This window comes from Protopterus annectens, chromosome 2.part0 (assembly GCF_019279795.1).
Source record: "Protopterus annectens isolate FY-2018-M chromosome 2.part0, PAN1.0, whole genome shotgun sequence".
NCBI lineage: Eukaryota > Metazoa > Chordata > Ceratodontiformes > Protopteridae > Protopterus > Protopterus annectens.
Window position 1 is genome coordinate 250,332,494 of NC_056728.1, and position 19,776 is coordinate 250,352,269.

The following is a 19,776-nucleotide window of genomic DNA, read 5'->3' on the forward strand; positions in this document are numbered from 1 at the left end:
GATAATAAAGCTAAGCTTACAGTAATAGCTTAATGTAACACTTCCTGAAAAAGTATAGGGAACTCTAAACTAACTAAAGTATTACTAGAGACCCTGTATTGAAGGTTGACAGTCCGGAAAGGCCCTGGATGGAGGGGGGCCGAAAACAAACTCAACCCAATCACACACAACAATTTTCCAATCCAAATCGTACACAAAGTTAGCGATAGCCGTTAAAACAGCTTTTGTTAGCAAAAACAGCAAAAAACTGACAGAAAGTTAGTTAATAAAAACTACTCAGCCCAGCCAGCTCGAGACCACGTCTTCGCAGGGAAGCGGCAAACGAGATCTGGGGGACTGGTAGTGGTGCATCCTGGGATATAGTAAGCTCAGCCAATAAGAGACTTCGCTCTTTGGCATAAGCGTGCCGAGTCGGAGCCGAGGGATCGGCTCCGAACCCATCATTCAGAATGTAGGCGAGATAGGATCACATAACATCGCAGCTTTACGTCTACACAAACAAGATCTGAGGTAACAGGGAGAAAGGCATTCTGGGTAGAGACTTAGCTCAAGAGTTTTTTTTGGCTGGCGCGAGCCTGGTAAAAAGGCCGACTCGGTTCCAAGGGCTTGGAGCTGAACCCATCAGTGATGAACGGAAAGAAGATTAACAACATCAGATAGGTAATTAGACTGAATAAGAATAAAATATATGCAGAAAAAAAGTTTTACTTATCGTATGTACTGACTCTCAAACCTAGTAATCCACATCACACCAGCTGGGAGGCAAATGAGATCCGGGGAAGCTAAAGAGAGAGTAGGAAATTACTGGTAGAAGGAGGAGTTCAAGACTAGGATCCAAGTCTGAAAAAAAGAAAATGCAGCCGAGTCAGATCTGTAACCCAATAATGAGAAAGAATGTAAAGGACATCAAATCTGATACTTCCGGCACACAACTATTTTGATGCCCTTTAATCCGAAAGTCAGTCACTCAGGTCACCCTCCACACCCAGCTAACCATTCTGTCTTCTACTTTTACCTCTTAAGTTTGCCTACAAGCCACATGATGTCTGATATCAAAAGCTTTACTAATGCCCCAGTAAGTGAAAGCAACCAGCTTGGTCATATAACGGTTTAAAGTTTTTTGATATTCTGGATATAAATGTTCTCCAAAAACATAACTAGCCTCTCTCTCAATACTTTCCTCCTTGACTTTCTTCAGTATGGAGTTCACATTTACCAGTTCACAATTTATCACTGCTCCTTCCCTACCATGATGTTATTCTTGCCTTCTTCCCAATATGCAAACAAAATAATTTAGAATCAATTATTGTTCCCTTTATTTTTAAGGCTTATTTGCATTTCTTTCCAACCTTCTCCTTCACTTTCTACTACATAACCAAGGAACCTTCTCCTCCCTTCTTTTATTCCTTCAGTCAGGTCTCCTTCAGTCAGGTCTCTTTCCATCTCCTTCTTATAGTGTTTTCACATTTTTTGGCTGACTTGAGCCTAAATTCTTCATACACCCTTTCCTATTCTGTTCTACATTCCTTTTCTAGGTTTTGTATTCTCTTTTATTTAGATTCCTACCATACAGTACAAAAACTATACCCATCTTCTTTTTGGGATTTTATTTTGCCCAATGTCCCTCTTCCATTTCCTTCCACATGCCTCTTTTAATAACTTCCCAAATGTCATTCATCCTTTTAGCTGCCTCCACAACCCCTATGCCAATCATACCTCCACCTAGTTTATTCTAGTCCACTTCTGCAGCCCACAGCAATGTCTAGAGTCACATCTCATCCCCCTTGTCTTTATTGTGAACACCACTGTGGCATGTTCACTTTTGCCAGTGGCATCATCATCTCAATCTCCTCCATCCCATCTGATCGGCTAAGCACAATGTCTAGAACCCGGTTCATTCTAGTGGTTTGTCTGGTTTGCTATGCAAACCCTTACTAGTTTATTTTTTATTTTTTAATTTATCTATTTTTCCTCCATACTCTGAAGGTGGCATATGACAGTCTACCTTAAGTTAAAATCCACATTACATTTCCTCTTTTCTCACATTCTCAAATTATCCTCATCCTGAATTCATCATCCAATATGGATACATATGGCACCCAGCATTAGTCCCAATCTCCATTTTCCCTCTTTTAAGCTTAAACTGCTAACATACTTAACATCTGAAATTACTTTGTTCTCCCATCTCTTTTTACTGTCTTATCGTCATCTTCTACCATCTCATATCTAATCCCCCCCTCTTTAATGTGTATTTCATACACACTTGCCCTTCTTCTCCAAGAAATCCTAAATCTAGAGACAATAATGACCCAGTCCTTTCTGTCATCTTCAGCTATGTGTGTCATCTTCAGCTATGTTACCCACTTCTGGTTACTAAGACTGCCTACACCTTAGTCATTTGCTCATTTTGTTGCTCCAGCTAGAATCAGCTGTGGGAAATGATAACATTATGTACAAACAAGAACTGTTTTATAAACACAGCCTCACTTACTTGTTTAAATATGGCATTTCAGCTACTTCTTCCCCTGCAGACAACCAGCCAGTCTTCCTTGGAGCTAAAAAGAAAATATTTTCATATGTAATGGTTACAAGCCAAACAACAAATCTCCAGTACGTGAAACCTCGCCTTCACAGTATTAAATTGAACATCTTCATTTGCATAAAAAGCACAACTACGTTAATGAAATCCACAGCTGAAGTTTAAATTTATCTGCTAGTGATTCTGGCTGCAGGCAACATTTTCTCAATATAAAGAGAATGCAGTATGTATTCCTCTACCACATGGGTAATATGAAATAATCTGAAAAGCTCAAGTCCTTACCCAGATTCTTACAAATAACTTGTCAAAACTGACTACAGACAAATACCAAGTGAAAATCAGACATGTAAATTTTGGTTTTAAAATACTACTGTAAAAAACAATCATATTAATGATGGCATGCTGTATTCTAAAATGAAAGTAATTAGAATAAAGTCTGACAAGAAAAACATCTAATAATGTACTATGCAGTGTTTTGCAACATATAACTAGGAGAAATACCAGAGCACTTTAAAAACAAAACTGTAATGTTAGCCAACAATGACACAGCTGAAAAAAAAAAGTTATGTACTCACCATAACGTTCCATGTGAGTTGCTCTATCTCGCCTTCATTCAACACTGATGGGTTCGGAGCCAATCTTTTGGCTCCAACACAGCAAGCTTGAGGTTTACCAAACGCTCAAGACCTAGCCCCTTATCCCATGATGCACTGCCTGGAATACCTCAGATCTTGTTTGCTGCGTGTACTACTTTTGTCAGATAATAATTATTCCAACAAAAAATAAAAAGGAATGCATAACCAGGATGAAGCTAGATTCCAGGTCAACTGTCAGCCAGATGAGGGATGGAAGGAGGGACGTGAGAATAAAGGGGAGATAAAACAACTCACATGGAACGTTATGGTGAGTACATAACTTCTTTATGTGAAGTGGTTCAATCTCGCCGTTCATTCATCACTGATGGGTAGCGTCCCTAGCACCCCAAATCTCGGGTGGCTCACAGAAAAAGAAGTTGTCTTACCATAATGTTCCATCTGTATTGTTGATCCTCGTTCAGTCATTATGCATGGGAATCAGTTCTGACGTCGGAACCGAGCTGGCCATTTTCCAAGCCCGCGCCAGCTTCAAACTCTTGAGCTAAACTCTTTCCCACAATCCCCCTCTCCCTGTTACCTCAGATTGAGTTTGCCAAGTCAAAAGAAGGTAGAGGCTACCTCTGGTCAAATAACCTAAGAGAACCGGATGGTGAGATCCACTAGAAACCACAGGAGGGGGGAAGGAGAGAGGGTCGTAATGACTGAATGAGGATCAACAATACAGATGGAACGTTATGGTAAGACATAACTTCTTTATCTGATATTGCTAATCCTCATTCATTCCCTACGCATGGGACAGAGTCCCCAGCTACCTCTATTCCTGAGAGGCTCTCATGGAAAAACATTTCTGAGCAAGATAGAACCGAAAGATGCTCTTCCCCTGGAGGCCAAATCCAATTTGTAATAATTGATGAAGGTATGAGGCGTAGCCCAAGTTGCGGCCGCACAGATGTCATGTAAGGAAGCTCTGGCATGGAAGGCAGCAGAAGTTGCCACCGACCTTGCTGAATGAGCTTTCATGGTAGTAGGCAATGAGATATTGCATTGTGTATAAATGAAGGTCACACAGTTCTTCAACCATCTAGCTAATGTGACCTTAGCAACAGCAGATCCGAATCTAGGTCCAGAAAAGGCCAAAAATAACTGGTCAGATTTACTAAAGGACCTAGTCCTGTTTGAGTAAAAAACGGATTTGCCTGTGGATATCACTCTCAACTGTTTGAATGACTGGGAAAGAAAACTGGCAATTCAATGGCTTGATTAATGGACATTTCAGATATCACTTTAGGCAGAAAAGATGGATTAGTCCTCAGAGACACTATCTCTATGAAAAATCAAGTAAGGACTCTTGATACATAAAGCTTGCAGCACAGAAATACGCTTGGCAGAGGTAATGGCGACCAAATACAAGGTTTTCCATGACAAATACTTGAGGTCGCAAGAAGAGGCAGGTTCAAAAGGTGGCATTGTCAGAGCTTGTAGAACGTTTAGTTATGTACTTACCATAACGACAGATGTATGTGATCCATCTCGCCTACATTCATAACTGATGGGCTCGGAGCCGAGAATCGGCTCCGACTCGGCCGATACACTAGCACGAAGTCTCTCATTGGCTGGGCCAGCCCCTTATCCCAGGATGCACCATGCCCAAGCCCCCAGATCTTGTTTGCCCCACAACTCACCACATTTGCCAAACCAACTGCACAACAGTGCTTCCTCCAGATCCAACAGGTAGGGGGAAGGAGGCCGGGTACATAAGAATGTAGGCGAGATGGATCACATATATCTATCGTTATGGTAAGTACATAACTAAAAGATGTAATGCGATCCTATCTCGCCTACATTCATAACTGATGGGACAGTGTCCCTAGCACCTAGATCCTGGGAGGCTCACTGGAAAACACTCCTGAGCACTGTGGAACCAAAGGACGCACAACCCCTAGAGGCCACGTCCAGTTTGTAATGAGAAATAAATGTATGTGGAGAAACCCAAGTAGCCGCTGCACATATCTCATCCACAGACAGTCTGGCGTGGAAGGCCACTGAAGTTGCCATTGCCCTAGTAGAATGTGCTCTAACTGGAAATGGAAGGTCCCTTCCTGTTGATGCATAAATAAATGAAACACAATCCCTAATCCACCTAGCGATAGTAGTCTTAGTTACTGCTTTGCCAATCCTGTTATACGCAAAGGCCACAAACAAGTGGTCTGATTTCCTCTGCTGCTGTGTCCTATCCAAGTAAAACCTCAGTTGTCTATGCACATCCAACTGATGAAGTCTGTATTATGCCTTGTTGGAAAATTTTGGAAAGAAAACTGGTAGCTCTATAGATTGCTGCAGACAAAGAGCAGAAGAAAAGTACAGTTTTGTACCTACCATAAATGTAGATGTTCGAAGATCCACATTGCTGCAGTCCTAACACTTGGGTAGTCCGCTGTCCCTCGGTCGGCCCGAATATCAGAGTATAAGGCTGACGTCGGTCAGGGCGCATTTGACTGACATCAGAACGTCAGGGTACAAATGCGCATGACCGACGTCATATCCTCAGTCTTTTCTTGCCCCAGATGTCAGAAGACCCTAAAGAAAAAGGTCAAAACCCATAGGCAACAGCTAAACAACCAACCAGCCTAACACCAAGAATATGTACAATATATACAATATATACAATAAACACCATATACCTCAGATGGATAACCCAACCCACACAACCACCTCAAACTACAGAGGGGAAGGAGGGAGGGTAAATTGGACTGCAGCAATGTGGATCTTCGAACATCTACATTTATGGTAGGTACAAAACTGTACTATGTTCTTCATCCCACATTGCTGCAGTCCTAACACTTGGGTAGAATCCCAAAGCAGAGGTAAGGGAGGATGGCTAAACTATAATGAAGCAGGAGCTGCCAGAATGCCCTGCAACACAGCAGTGGCAAACCCAGCCCTGGATTTAGAGTACAATGGAAGGTGGTAATGCCTAGAGAAGGTATGCACTGAACTCCAAGTGGCTGCCTCCAAAATATCCTTAGTTGCCACCCCCCTCAAAAAAGCTGTAGAAGTGGCAGTAGCCCTAGTGGAATGAGGCCTAATCCCAGCTGGAATCTCTTTGCCATGATGGGAATAACAGAAAGCAATGCAAAATCCAATCCACTTAGAAATAGTTTGTTTTGACACGGGCTTGCCCTGAGAGCACAAAGCAAAAGAAACTAATAACTGCTGAGATTGCCTGAACCCTTTAGTTCTGTCCAAATAATATCGCAACTGCCTGTGTACATCTAAAGTGTGCAAAATCTTTTCCCCTTTATTTTGGGGATTTGCATAAAAAGTAGGCAAATGAATAGTTTGGTTTAAAGCCACACTAGAAACCACTTTAGGCATAAAGGAAGGATTAGTACGTAAAGATACCCTATCCTTATGGAAAATTAAGAAAGGCTCAACTGCCATAAGGGCCTGCAATTCAGAAACCCTTCTTGCAGAGGTAATGGCCAACAAAAAGCAGTCTTCCATGACAAATATTTCAACTCAGCAGTAGCTGCAGGCTCAAAAGGTTGTAGAGTGAGTTTCTCCAACACAAAATTGAGATCCCAAGCAGGAGTAGGAGCCCTTCGTGGGGGTCTTATATTCTTTGCCCCTCTAAGAAATTGCTTGAACAAAGGATGAGAAAACAATGGTGGGTCACAGTCGTAGTGAGCTGAAATTGCTGCAGCATGAATCTTAATAGAAGAGAAGGACAAACCTTTGTCTAATAACTCAGTAAGATATTGAAGAGCCACACTTAAATCAGGCTCAGAAACATCCAAATCCTTAGCTGTACTCCAAAACAAAAATCTCTTCCATTTATCTGCGTACACTTTCCTTGTACTAGGCCTTCTAGCTTCCAAAATCACATTCAAAACTTCTTGTGGAAGTTGAGACCCTCTATGGTTTAAAACAGAATATGCCAGGCTGTTAGATGAAGAGAGTGAAGTTTGACATTGAGCAAATGACTGTCCTCCTGGGACAACAGATGTGGAATCAAAGGCAAAGGCCATGGAGGCTTCCGCACTAGACTTCTCAGTAATGGGTACCACTGCTGCCGAGGCCAATCTGGAGCTATCAAAATCATCCTTGGCTTGTCCTGTCTGACCTTCAGAAGTACCTTTGGGAGGAGAGGCAGAGGTGGGAAGGCATACACATGAAGATTTTTCCAACTGAAAGAAAGAGCATCCACTTTCCAGGCTGTGGGATGAAACCTCTTTGTGCAAAACTTTGGCAGCTGATGGTTTAGTGGAGAAGCGAACAGATCTATGTCTGGAGTTCCCCAGGACACTGTCAATTTCTGAAATACATGAAGATCCAGTTTCCACTCGTGGGGATCCATGATTTGTCTGCTTAACACATCTGCTAAGGAGTTCTGTGCTCCTGGCAGAAACCTTGCCTGAAGACTTAGTTGTAAACTGAGAGCAGTCTCCCACAAAATCATTGCTTGCCTGCATAGAGGATAAGAATGTGTTCCCCCTTGCTTGTTGATGTACCACATGACAGTTGTGTTGTCTGTTAGAATCAACACCTGCCCTGGAAGAAGTAAATCCTTGAAAGCTATTAATGCAAAGTGGACTGCTAACATCTCCTTCAAGTTGATATGTAGATGCTGTAGTCTGACAGGCCACTTGTCTTGTATCCACTTTCCGTTTAGATGAGCTCCCCAAGCTTTGTCCGAGGCATCTGTCGTTAAAATTTGACTCGCCTCTGGCCGGGTCACAGAGAGTCCCTTGTTTAGGTGACATTCCTGAGCCCACCACAAAAATTCCTTTTGAATGCAAGGTATTATTGGAATGACAGTGTCCAGATCCTGGCAGTGCTGTGTCCATACATTCTTGAGATACCATTGTAACTTCCTCATATGCAGTTTGGCATTGGGAAGCACCAGAATACAAGATGCCATGAACCCTAAGGCTTGAAGGACTGTCCTTGCAGTCAGCCCAGACTGAAGAGATAGATGATGGAAGTAAAGGGAAAGATTCTTTTGTTTGTCCGGGGTTAGAAAGGCCATCTGGGATGCTGTATTCAGTCTTACACCCAGAAAGCACATGTCTTGAGAGGGTACTAGACTGGACTTTATTTCGTTCACAGAATACCCCAGGCATCTTAGCACTGCTATCACATATTCCAAATGACGAAGAAGCTCTTCCCTTCCTTGAGCCAGAATCAGGCAATCGTCCAAATAAGGATAGATTTGTATTCCTTTCAGCCTGAAGAAAGCTATCACTGGAGCCAGAACTTTCGTAAATACTCTGGGCGCAGTAGATAAGCCAAAGGGCAATGCAGTGAACTGATAGTGAGAAGTCCCAGTCCGAAAACGCAGATACTTCCTGCAACTTAGTCTGATAGGAACATGAAGATATGCCTCTTTGAGATCCAAAGTTACCATCCAGTGATCCTTGCCCAGCAGAGGTAAAAGTTGTTGTAACGTCAACATCTTGAACTTGGGAATGTCCAGATAAGTGTTGAGGATAGATAAATCCAAAATTGGTCTCCACGTGTTCCCCTTTTTGGTACAAGGAACAGGCGAGAATAAAATCCTAGGCCTCTTTCTGGCATAGGAACCGGCTGTATGGCCCCTATTTGGAGTAACAGAGAAATTTGCTTGTGAGCCTCTATTCTTTGTTGAGGAGGAATGTCTGGCATGCCCTTGAAAGGAGGCAAGGTATGGAAATAAAACCTGTAACCGTGATGTATGATGTCCAATACCCATCTGTCTTGGGTAATCAACCTCCAATTTTCTTTGAAAAGTGCCAACCTTCCTCCCAAAGGTGCTGCCAGGCGAGAAGGTTCTGGCAGCTGAAAAGGTAGGTCATTGGGTTTGTTTACGAAAGGACTGACCCCTGCCCTCACCTGAAGACTGTGCAGGAGAACTCCCTGTCCTAGGCCTGAAAGAGCCCTGACCTCTGCCCCTGCCACGTCTAGATCTACCCCTAGACTGGGAATCATAAGAAGGATACGTCCACCCCTTAGTAGGCCAATTTCTACTAAACTTCGGAGGCTGAACCTGTAAAATTCTTTAACAGTCTGCATAGACTTAGCCTTGTCTTCCATTTTCTTTAAAACTGCCTCAACAGGAGAACCAAACAAGACATCAGATTGCAAAGGGGCATCCAAAATCCTAGTTTTAACATGGTCAGATAAATTTTGATCCCGCAGCCAGGCATGCCTGCGAAGAACTGACCCAGTGGCAGCCACCCTGGACGAGGCCTGTACAGCATCAAAACCACATTGCAAAGAGTGCTTACCCACCTGTTCAGAAACATGCACTAAATCTTGTAACTCTTTACAATCAATACCTTCCGCCAGAGCATCAACCTTAGATTTCAACTGTGAAAGGAGATAATTTTGATATTTCAACATGTGAAACTGGCAATTCAAAGCTCTCATGGCTAGAGTGGAAGAAGTATAAACTTTCTTTCCCCATCTATCCAAAGCCCTAGCCTCTTTATCCGCAGGAACCGGATTCTTGACAACAGAAGCCTTAACACCCTTAGGCCCCTGGCTAACAGTTTCAGGGTCTGCCCTAGGACTTTAAAAAGATACTTATGAGCTTCAGGTACCCTGTAATACCTATCAGGTTTAACAGGAGCAGGAGGCAAAGAATCAGGATTAAGAGAAGCCTCTGCAAAAACATCTTCCACCACATTTAGAACAGGAGGTATAGCCAAAGGCCTATGCTGGGGTAAAAACAAAAATTCCCTAAGCCTTTTCCTGGAATCAGATAAGTCCTGACCTTCCCATTTAAAATGCTCTCTCATGGAGTGAAGGGTCTCTGAAAAAGAAAAATCCTCAGGAGGAGAAGCTGAAGGAGTAGAATCATCCACATCAGAATCAGAATAATGAGCATACTCCTGTAAGTCTTCAGCCGAAGACTCAGACACATCCGAAGCCTGCTCCCAATCCCCCAACACTGGTTCCATCCTAGGCCTTTTATCAGGAGGGGGCATAGAGCCTCTAATTAAAGTAATTAAATCTTCTGCCATTTTAAGCATGTGCTTCCTGGGCAGAGAACCTGAAGAACTAGGAGTGACACCCACAGAAGCTAAACTAGACCTGCCTCTAGGAGAAGCCTTGGAAGCAGAAAGAGAGGGCCTAGACCCCTTAGGAAGGGAGGGGAGTACAGTAATCTGAGAAGCCCCTACAGCCTGACCTGCCTCCTGGGAGGCCACATCCTGTAAAATCAAAGTTTCCCCCTGAGACTCCAGAGAGGCCTCCGTCGGAACCACCGGTTCCACTGACGCCTCTAAAGAACCGGCGTCCGGTTCGGACGACTCCTCTAACCTAGATTTAACTGCCTTGTCCTTGCGCTTCTTTGAGGAAGCCGGCGTCGGAGCATCCGACGGCATTTTGTAATTGCACCGCTTCCCAAAGACCAACCTTGCACAATCCAACCTCCGCTTTATAGTGCGTTTATTGAACCTAGCACAAAAGCGGCACCCAACAACGTCGTGCTCAGGTCCCAAACAAGGTATACACAAATTATGGTAATCCCTATGCGGTATCTGTTTCCCACAAGAAATACAGTTATTCACTTTTTCTGACATCCGGTAAACCACTGAGGCAAGTAAACCAAAATATTCCCCAACGGGGTACTTAACCAACTCTGACTTCGGTCTGAAACTCCGAATTCGAAAAATTTCAGAACGCCGAACGGCACTTGCAACACTGCTTCTGCATCGGACCATGCGGCAAAAAAGACTGAGGATATGACGTCGGTCATGCGCATTTGTACCCTGACGTTCTGATGTCAGTCAAATGCGCCCTGACCGACGTCAGCCCTATACTCTGATATTCGGGCCGACCGAGGGACAGCGGACTACCCAAGTGTTAGGACTGCAGCAATGTGGGATGAAGAACATCCTTCGGAAGAAATGACGGGTTTAGTCTTAGAGATACTCTATCCTTGTGAAAGATCAGATAAGGAGGATTGACAGCCAGGGCTTGAAGCTCCGAAACCCTTCTGGCTGAAGTAATAGCTACCAAGAAGGCAGTCTTCCAAGATAAGAACTTTTGCTCACAAGTGGCCGCCGGCTCGAAGGGATGAGACGTCAAGGCTCCTAAAACTACATTCAAATCCCATGGCAAAACAGGTTGCGACACCGGGGGGTGAAGCAACCAAGCTCCCTTGAGAAAGGCCTTACACAACTTATGACTCGTGAGTGAAGGCTCAAAGGCAACATGATAATTAGAAATCGCTGTCAATTGGACTTTAAGAGTGGAGACAGCGGAACCCTGTCCAAAAAGAGTTGCCAAAAAATCTAATACTGCCAACACCGGAGCTGTCAGAGGGTCAAGGTTGTGCCGCTGGGCCCAAATGGCAAACCTTTTCCATTTATTAGAATATATCTCCTTAGTAGAAGCTCTGTGAGAAGAAGACAGAATCCGGACCACCTCAGGCGAAAGGATATGCTGTCTAAGGTCGGAAGTGGAGCAGCCAAGCCGCTAGCTTGAGAGTTCGCAGTGATGGATGGGCCTGACCCGACTGTAGAGTCAGGAGGTCTGGAACTGGGTCCAGAATCCAATCCAAGGATCCTGCACTGCATACTTCCGAAGAAAGGGAAACCAAACTTGGCGGGGCCAGTGTGGTGCGATCAAAATCATGCTGCTTCCCAAGCAGATCACCTTCTGAATCACCTTTGGCAGTAGAGGGACTGGAGGGAAGGCGTAGAGCAGACCGGAGGGCCAAATGTGGACTACAGCATCCCTGGGTGACTCCCCCTGGGAGGGGGGGGGGGATCAGGGAGAAGAAATTGTTGCACTTCGCATTCCAGAGGCTGGCGAAAAGGTCGCAGCAGGGGAACCCCCACTTGGAGAAGATCCGAGCCGCTACTTGGTCATTCAGGGACCACTCGTGAGGCATCAGAATAACTCTGCTCAGCCTGTCTACTATCACACTGGACTTCCCCGGAATGTGCGTTGCCACTAGAAATTTCTGGGAAGCGTTCGCCCAGTTCCACACTCTCATGGCTTCTCTGCAAAGAGGATAAGACCCAGTTTCTCCCTGCTTGTTCAGGTATCATACTAACGCCATATTGTCTGAGAAGATTGCGATGGTACCCTTGGGAAGAGAGCTGTAAAATGCCTGCAACTCTAGAAGCACTGCCCTCATTTCCAGAACATTGATATGTAAGTGGGTTTCGTGATCTTGCAACGTGCCTTGAACCATCCTGCCCAGATAATGCCCCCCCCCACCCTATCTGGGAGGCGTCCGTGGTCACTGTGGCAATGGGGGAGGGGGGGCAGAAGAGTCACCCCTGGTTCAGGTTGGAGGAAAGGAGCCACCAACGAAGATCTCGCCGGCACGTTTCAGTGATGAGAATCGGGTAGGACAATGGCAGATCTTGTTATGACCACTGAGTCGACAGGAGCCATTGAAAAATTCGCATGTGCAATCTTGCCAGAGGGACCAGGAGAATGGCGGCCGCCATCGACCCCAAAAGCTGAAGGACCATCCTGGCTGGGGCTTTCCTTCGGGGTAGTAGGGCTAGGACTTGGTCCTGTAGTATCTTTATCCTCTCTTTTGGAAGGAATGCTTGCATCTCTACAGAGTCTAGCTCTGCGCCTATAAAGGCAACACGCTGTGATGGCAGCAATACAGACTTTCCCCAGCTGAATGTAATTCCTAATAGATGGCCCAACTCGATGGTAGCACTCACGGCTTGAGTAAGAAGATGCCTGGTGGGGGCGGTGAGGAGCCAGTCGTCTAGATATGGAAACACCTGGAATCCCAGACGTCTCAGGTGAGCCGTCACCACTGCCAGACATTTGGTAAACACCCTGGGAGCTGTGGTGAGACCAAACGGCAGGGCCCGGAACTGGAAGTGACTGGCTCCTAGGCGGAAGAGTAAATGTATCCTGGAAGCCCTGTTTATCTTGATGTGATAAATAGGCGTCCTTAAGATCGATGGAGCACATCCATACTCCTTTCTCCAGCAATGGGAAAATGGACTGCAACATGACCATCCGGAACTTGGACTTCTTTACGAAGTGGTTTAGGTGGCTGAGATCCAGAATGGGTCTCAAGTCCCCTGTTCTTTTCGGCACCAACCTTGAGTAAGTTCCTAATCCGGTCTGGTCTGTGGGGACTGGCTGGATGACTCCCTTTCCGAGCAGCTTTGCGACCTCTACGGCTGCTTGATCCCGTTGACTGGGTGGTACGTCTGGGATTTTCCTTGATGGTGGAGGGGGACGGATAAAGGGGATGGTGTAACCTCCAGCGATGATACGAAGCACCCACTGATCCTGAGTGATGGAACCTCAGGCCCTTGGATGCGTCGAGAATAGACCCCCGACTGGCTCCAGAGACACACAGTCGGGCAGTTCCTCGGGGACGCTGAAAGGAGGAACCACAAAAGGATTCACTGTCTCCTGAGTTGCCGGGGCCTCCACCGCCTCTAGGGCGACGTCTTCCAGAATAATTCCCCCCCCCCGCCTCTGGAAGGGGGGTCACTCTGATGGGTAGGGAAAGACTTTTGGGACTTTCTGAACCACATCTTTCCTCCCCTCTGAGTCTTGGGATAAGGTCTAGAGGGAAGCGAAAAACGGGCCCCAACGGCAGACAAAGTCTTACCCTCCTGCTCACATCTAGTGAGTGTCATTCACCTTGGGTCCAAAGAGAAAGGACCCATCGAATGGAGCGTAGGTGAAGGAAGACTTGAATGCCTCCGCAAAGTGACACAAGCGCATCCAGGCTTGCCTCCTAAGGGCTACGTCCGAACTCGCTGCCCTACCCGCCCCTTCGTCTGCATACGATATGAGCCTCATGGACGAGTTAACGATCGATGAAAGGGTAGACAGCTGGGCGTTGACAGACTGCGTCAACGCCTCAGGCACGTTACCCGACAGGGCATCTCCCAACTCCTTTATGAGATCCCTTTGCAGCCTGGTAAAGTGACATAAATAATTCAGCGACCGCAGAGTAAAGGTCGTTGATGTCAGGGTACGCTTCCCGTACCTATCCATGCTCCTGGACTCCTTGTTAGGAGGATGAATAGACGTAGATGCCTCTGCCACATCCTGCTGGGTGGCAGACGCCACCACCATAGCATCAACTGGAACTCCCTTGGTTAGAAACTCCTTGTCAGGGGGTGCGGATAAAAACCTGTTGGGGCGAGAAGGAACTGGCTCCACAGAATCAGGGTGTTCACACACCCTTCGACAAATAAGGTCCAATAACTCATCGAAGGGTGGAGACACCCAGGAGGCGGAGGGTTGGGCTCCAAAGGCCTTGAGGAAGACAGACTCCTCCGCGGAAGGGGTTTTGGATGGCCAGTCGCCCCTCTGTCTCAAGATCTCCAGGATATCGGAGAACGAGACATCGTCAGATGACGACTTAGGGGACCATTCCGCATCATCAAGGTCGGTGTCCGAGGTGACAGACTCATCTGGAGAATCAATGTGCTTCCTCTTGCACAATTTTTTCCTGGGGGGCTCTTCAGGCACGAACTCTGAAGGCTCCTCGAAAAACAGGGGACCACACAAGGAGGAATCCCTCAGGCCTAGGAGCCACTCTGTCCGAAGACAGGGGGGCACCAGAAGCTCTAGTCGCCGTGTCTAGGGAAGGAGTCGCAGATTCAGGAGAAGTCACTAGAGACTTGGCCAGCGCGCTCCTCATAGCCTCGAAGGCGGGCTCACCAGAATCTGAGGAGAGGCCCGTCTCCGAGACCATGACCGGTGTCGGGGTTCCCCTAGCCGAAGCACCAAGAGGGAGACTAGGGGACGAAACCAGAAGCCCTGACGAATCCCCCTCGGGGCCCGGCTGAGGACACCCGAGAACCGAAACCTCGGGAAGGCACAAAAAGTGCTGGAGCTGAAGCCGGTGCCGATAGACTACCAGTGGGTCTCGGAACCGACTCAAGGACTTCACCCGACTCTACGAACTCAGACTGTCGGAGGAAGAAACGGTATCGAAAGGGCTGTCTCCGGGGCCGACTGGGCCGGAGCCGAAAATAATTTGGATAAGACAGGAGACTGGAGGAGCCTCTGGACCACCCTATCTACATCCGAATCTGAAAGCCTGGAGGACCTGGAGGAAACAGAAGGGGGCCGAGAAACTTTTCCTATCGGCTCCGAGACAAGGCTAGGAGGCCGGTTCCGAATCAGCTCCAAAAGGATCGGAGCTGAAGCAAGCTCGACCAGAACCGAGACCCCTTTCGGCGCCGACGGTTCAGGAGCCGACGAAACCAACCCCAGAGCAGAAACACTCTCCTGCGGCTCCGAGACCAATGGAGCCGAAGGAGACCCAGATTTAGATCCTCTATCCTGCGGCTCCAAAATCAGTGGAGCCGAGGAAGGGAACAGAGTACCTGATTTCTCATCCCGAGACTCCAAAACCAGTGGAGCCGAGGAAGGAGACCCAGACTTAGATCCTCTATCCTGCGGCTCCGAGGCCAGTGGAGCCGAGGAAGGGGACACAGATTTTGTTCTTTTTGCAGGCGGCTCCGACGGACTTGTCGGAACCGAAGACTTCTTTTGCTTCAATTTTGAGAAGGGAGAAGAAGTCAAAGCTTCCTCGAAGGCTGGCTTAATCAAACCCTTCAGGATCAGCTTATTTTTTCTCTCATGTAGGACACGAGAGGAGAAGGCATGGCAAACACTGCAAGATTCTTGCAAATGTTTAGCCCCTAGACAATAAACACAGATGGCGTGGCCATCTGTCAACGACATCTTGTAATTGCATTTTGAACATTTTTTAAAGCCCGATGGCTTATGTTCCTTTTCTTTGCCAGACATACCAATTGTAACTCACTCAACAAACAAGGAGGGAAGGGGAGGGGGGGGGCTCTTACTTAAACGCTCGACAAGAGATAGGGGAAAGGCCCTCTAACTCAAACAGGCCTAGCCTGTCAAACAGAAGGATTTACCACAACAATCCAAAAAGACAAACACAGTCAATCACAAACTAACAACAAGATAGCTATTTGAGTATACACTTTAAAGCTAACTGCCAAAAAAGTGACCAAAAGGCCAAAAAAGAAGGGTACTTAGCCACAGCCAAGTCGAGACCACGTTGTTACTCTAGGAGCGGCAAACGAGATCTGAGGGCTTGGGCGTGGTGCATCCTGGGATAAGGGGTTGGCCCAGCCAATGAGAGACTTCGTGCTAGTGTATCGGCCGAGTCATCAGTTATGAATGTAGGCAAGATAGGATCGCATTACATCTAATGATAAATCCCATGGTTGAACAGGTTCTCTAAAAGGTGGCTTCAGATGATTCACACCTTTTAGAAAGGTCTTGCACAACTTGTGGGACATGAGAGGAATCTTGTTCACCCTCATGAAAATTAGAAATTGCAGCCAAATGAACTCTAATGGTAGAGGCCGATAGATCCGACTGAAAGAGGTCAGCCAGATAATCTAGTATTATCGACACTGGTGCTGAGAAGGGATCTACTTGTTTATCTTTCAGCCAGCAGGTACATCTTTTCCACTTGCTCAGATAAATAATTCTAGTGGAAGACTTGTGAGATGCAATGAGAATATCACATACTTGTAAAGAAAGATCATTCTGCCTGGCAATCAAGGGAATTGGAGTAGACAAGCCGTGAGCTTCAGGCTGTTCAAGTTGGGATGAATCAGGTTCTGTGAATGTGAGATCAACTCTGGGGATGGATGGAGAATCCATGGTCGATCTAGAAAGTGAGGCCAAAGGAAGGGGAACCAAATCTGTCGAGACCAATATGGTGCTATGAGGATCACCTTGCTCTTCAACCGACAGGTTTTCTTCAGAAACTGGGGAATGAGGGGAAAGGGTGGTAATGCATAAAGAAGACCCGAGGGCCAATCGTGGACTAGAGCGTCCCTGGGTGACTGTCCCGGAGGGGGAATCAGGGCGAAGTAGTTGCTGCATTTGTAGTTGGTTGGGGATGCAAAGAGGTCGCAGCAAGAACGGCCCCAGCGGTGGAAGATCTCCGCCGCTATCAAGGGATTCAGGGACCACTCGTGAGGTTGAAGAATGCACCTGCTGAGTCTGTCTGCTATCACGTTGGAACTCCCGGGAATGTGCATTGCTAGAAGAAAATGGTTGGTAGCCATCGCCCATTGCCATATTCTCATGGCCTCTCGACAAAGAGGGTAAGATTTGGTTCCATCTTGCTTGTTGATGTACCAGACCACCGCCATGTTGTCTGATTGAATCGCAATTGCCCCAGATGGCAGCAGGGGATGGAATGCTTGCAATGCCAGAAGCTCCGCCCTCAGCTCTAGAAAGTTTATATGCAGATGGGCCTCCAGTTCAGACCAAGTGCCTTGGACTGTCTGTCCCTAACATAGCCCCCCCCCTCCACCCCATCAGGGAGGCGTCCGTGGTCACTGTGGCCTTGGGTTGCTGGGGGGAGAAGGGGTGAGACCATTTTGACAGGTTGTGTCATCCACCAATTTAAATCCTGTTTGCACCTGTGGGTTACTCGAATCATGGCTGAAAGAGGATGCTGAAAAGGATACCATTGGGTGAGCAGTAGCCATTATAGAAGCCTCATGTGAAACCTGGCCAGGGGAACAATGGTGATGGAGGCTGCCATGGAAACCAACAGCTGTAGAACCGAGTGAGCCGTGGATATTTCCCTTAAAAGGATTGGAACCAGTTGTTGCTTTATCCTTAGAATTCTGTGCTCTGGAATAGCAGCTCTGCAGTTTTTTGTGTCCAAGATAACCTCTATGAATTTTGTCGATTGAGATGGGGTGAGATTGGATTTTTGACAGTTTATGGTTATGCCTAGCCTTTGAGCAGTGAGGAGAGAATATGTCAAGGCTTTTTCCAGTAGATGTCTGGTGGGGGGCAGAAATGAGCCAGTTGTCTAGGTATGGAAACACCTGGAATCCTTGAAGTTGCAAGTGAGCTGCGACGACTGCCATGCACTTTGTGAACACTCTGGGGGCTGTAGAGAGTCCGAAGGGCAGTACTCTGAACTGGTAATGACTGGCTCCTGCACGGAAGCGCAGAATCTTCTTGATAGCCTGTCCACTTTTATGTGGTAGTACGCATCTTGAAGATCTATCGAGTACATCCAATCGTCTTTTTCCAAAAGCGGGAGGATAGACTATTGTGACCATCCGGAATTTTTGTACTATCACAAACTTGTTCAATACACTGAGATCCAAAATTGGTCTCCAGTCCCCGATTTTCTTTGGCACCAAAAATAGTCTTGAGTAGAATCCAGATCCTATCTGGTCTGGAGGGACTATTTGGGTGACTCTCTTTCTTAGCAGCTTTTCTATCTCTAGTGCTGCTTCTTCCCTTTGACTGGGTGGAACATTGGGAAGGTTTTTTGAAAGGGCAGGACAAAGATCGAAGGGGATATGATAACCTCTGGTTATAATCCTTTGTACCCAAAAATCGGTGGTGATGGTTAGCCAGGTAGAAGGGTACAAGGAGAAAAGTCCCCCAACCACCTCCAGAGGAAAAGAGTTGGGCTGCTCTTCAGGAGCGCTGGTAGGATTGACCAGGGAAAGAATCCCTGGAACCCTGGTTACGTGGACCCCCTCTGCCCCGAAAGGAGAGTCTTCCCTGCGAGTTTCCCCCTCTGCCTTCTAGGGGAGAACTCGGCCTGTTTGTCATGGAAAGGACCCTGAGATTTCTTGAGCCATATCTTCCCACTCTTTTGGTTTTGGGAGAAAGCACATTGAGGGGAAGAATAACAGACACCAACCGTGGAAAGGGTGTTACCATCCTGTTCACATCTGGCCAGTGTGCTTTTAACTTTGGGCCCAAACAACGAGGAGGCCTCAATGGGAGCGTTAAGAAAGGAAGCCTTAAAGGGTTCCGCAAAATTGCACAAGCGCATCCAGGCGTGCCGTCTCAAGACCGCAGCTGAACCCACTGCTCTAGCTGCTCCTTCTGATGCGTGAGATAGTCGCATAGAGGAGTTAGATATTGATTCAATGGGGGCCGGTTGAGAGGCCACTTTGTCACGGACCTCATCAAACACGGCACCAGCCAAGGTTTCAAAGAGCTCAGAAATCAGATCTCTTTGAAGCCTGGTAAAGTGTGCCATATAATTCAGGGACCTGATAGTAAAGGTCGCTGAAGCAAAGGTGCGCTTCCCTATCCTGTCCAGAGCCCGGGAATCTGTTAGGCGGATGGACAGTCTAGCTTTCTTCTTCTGCCAGATCCCTTTTTGTTGCGGCTGCCACCACCAAAGCATCGACAGGAAGACCTTTGGACCAATGGAGATCCGAAGCAGGCCTCTGGGGAATAGCTTAGATGGTATCAGGAGCCTCACAAGCCGGCTGCACGATGAGCCGGACGAGTTCATCGGCAGGTGGAGTAACCCAGGAGGTAGGTGGCCAAGCGCAAAATGCCTGCAGGAACACAGATTCCTTACAGATCGGATTAGAGGACTGCCAGTCACCTCTCTGTTTCAGGATTTTGAGGATATCACCAAAGGATACCTCAGAGAGTGACCAGGGGATCCTTCCTCCTTATTGAAATCTGTCTCTTCAGTGAGAGACTCCTTTGTGGAGTCCATGTGCTTCCTCTTACACAAACTTTTCCAGTGGACCTCCTCAGCGAGAAAAGCTGGAGAAGACAGCGGAAAAGGGGATTCCTGTGGGAATATGTCCTGAAGCCCTTGCACCCGGTGTCCGCTAGGTGCGACTTGTGAAACCAGTTTAACAGAGGAGG

The 19,776-nt window shown here is 46.9% G+C and overlaps 1 protein-coding gene across 1 annotated transcript in view; it reads right to left on the minus strand.

The window, feature by feature from the left end:
* The window catches only part of LOC122792730, a 1,288,351-nt gene that overhangs the window by 496,848 nt on the left and 771,727 nt on the right, over positions 1–19,776 (minus strand). The window contains exon 7 of the mRNA XM_044060312.1: positions 2,492–2,555. Coding sequence (XP_043916247.1) covers positions 2,492–2,555 — 64 coding nt within the window. The remainder of the gene's footprint in view (positions 1–2,491; positions 2,556–19,776) is intronic.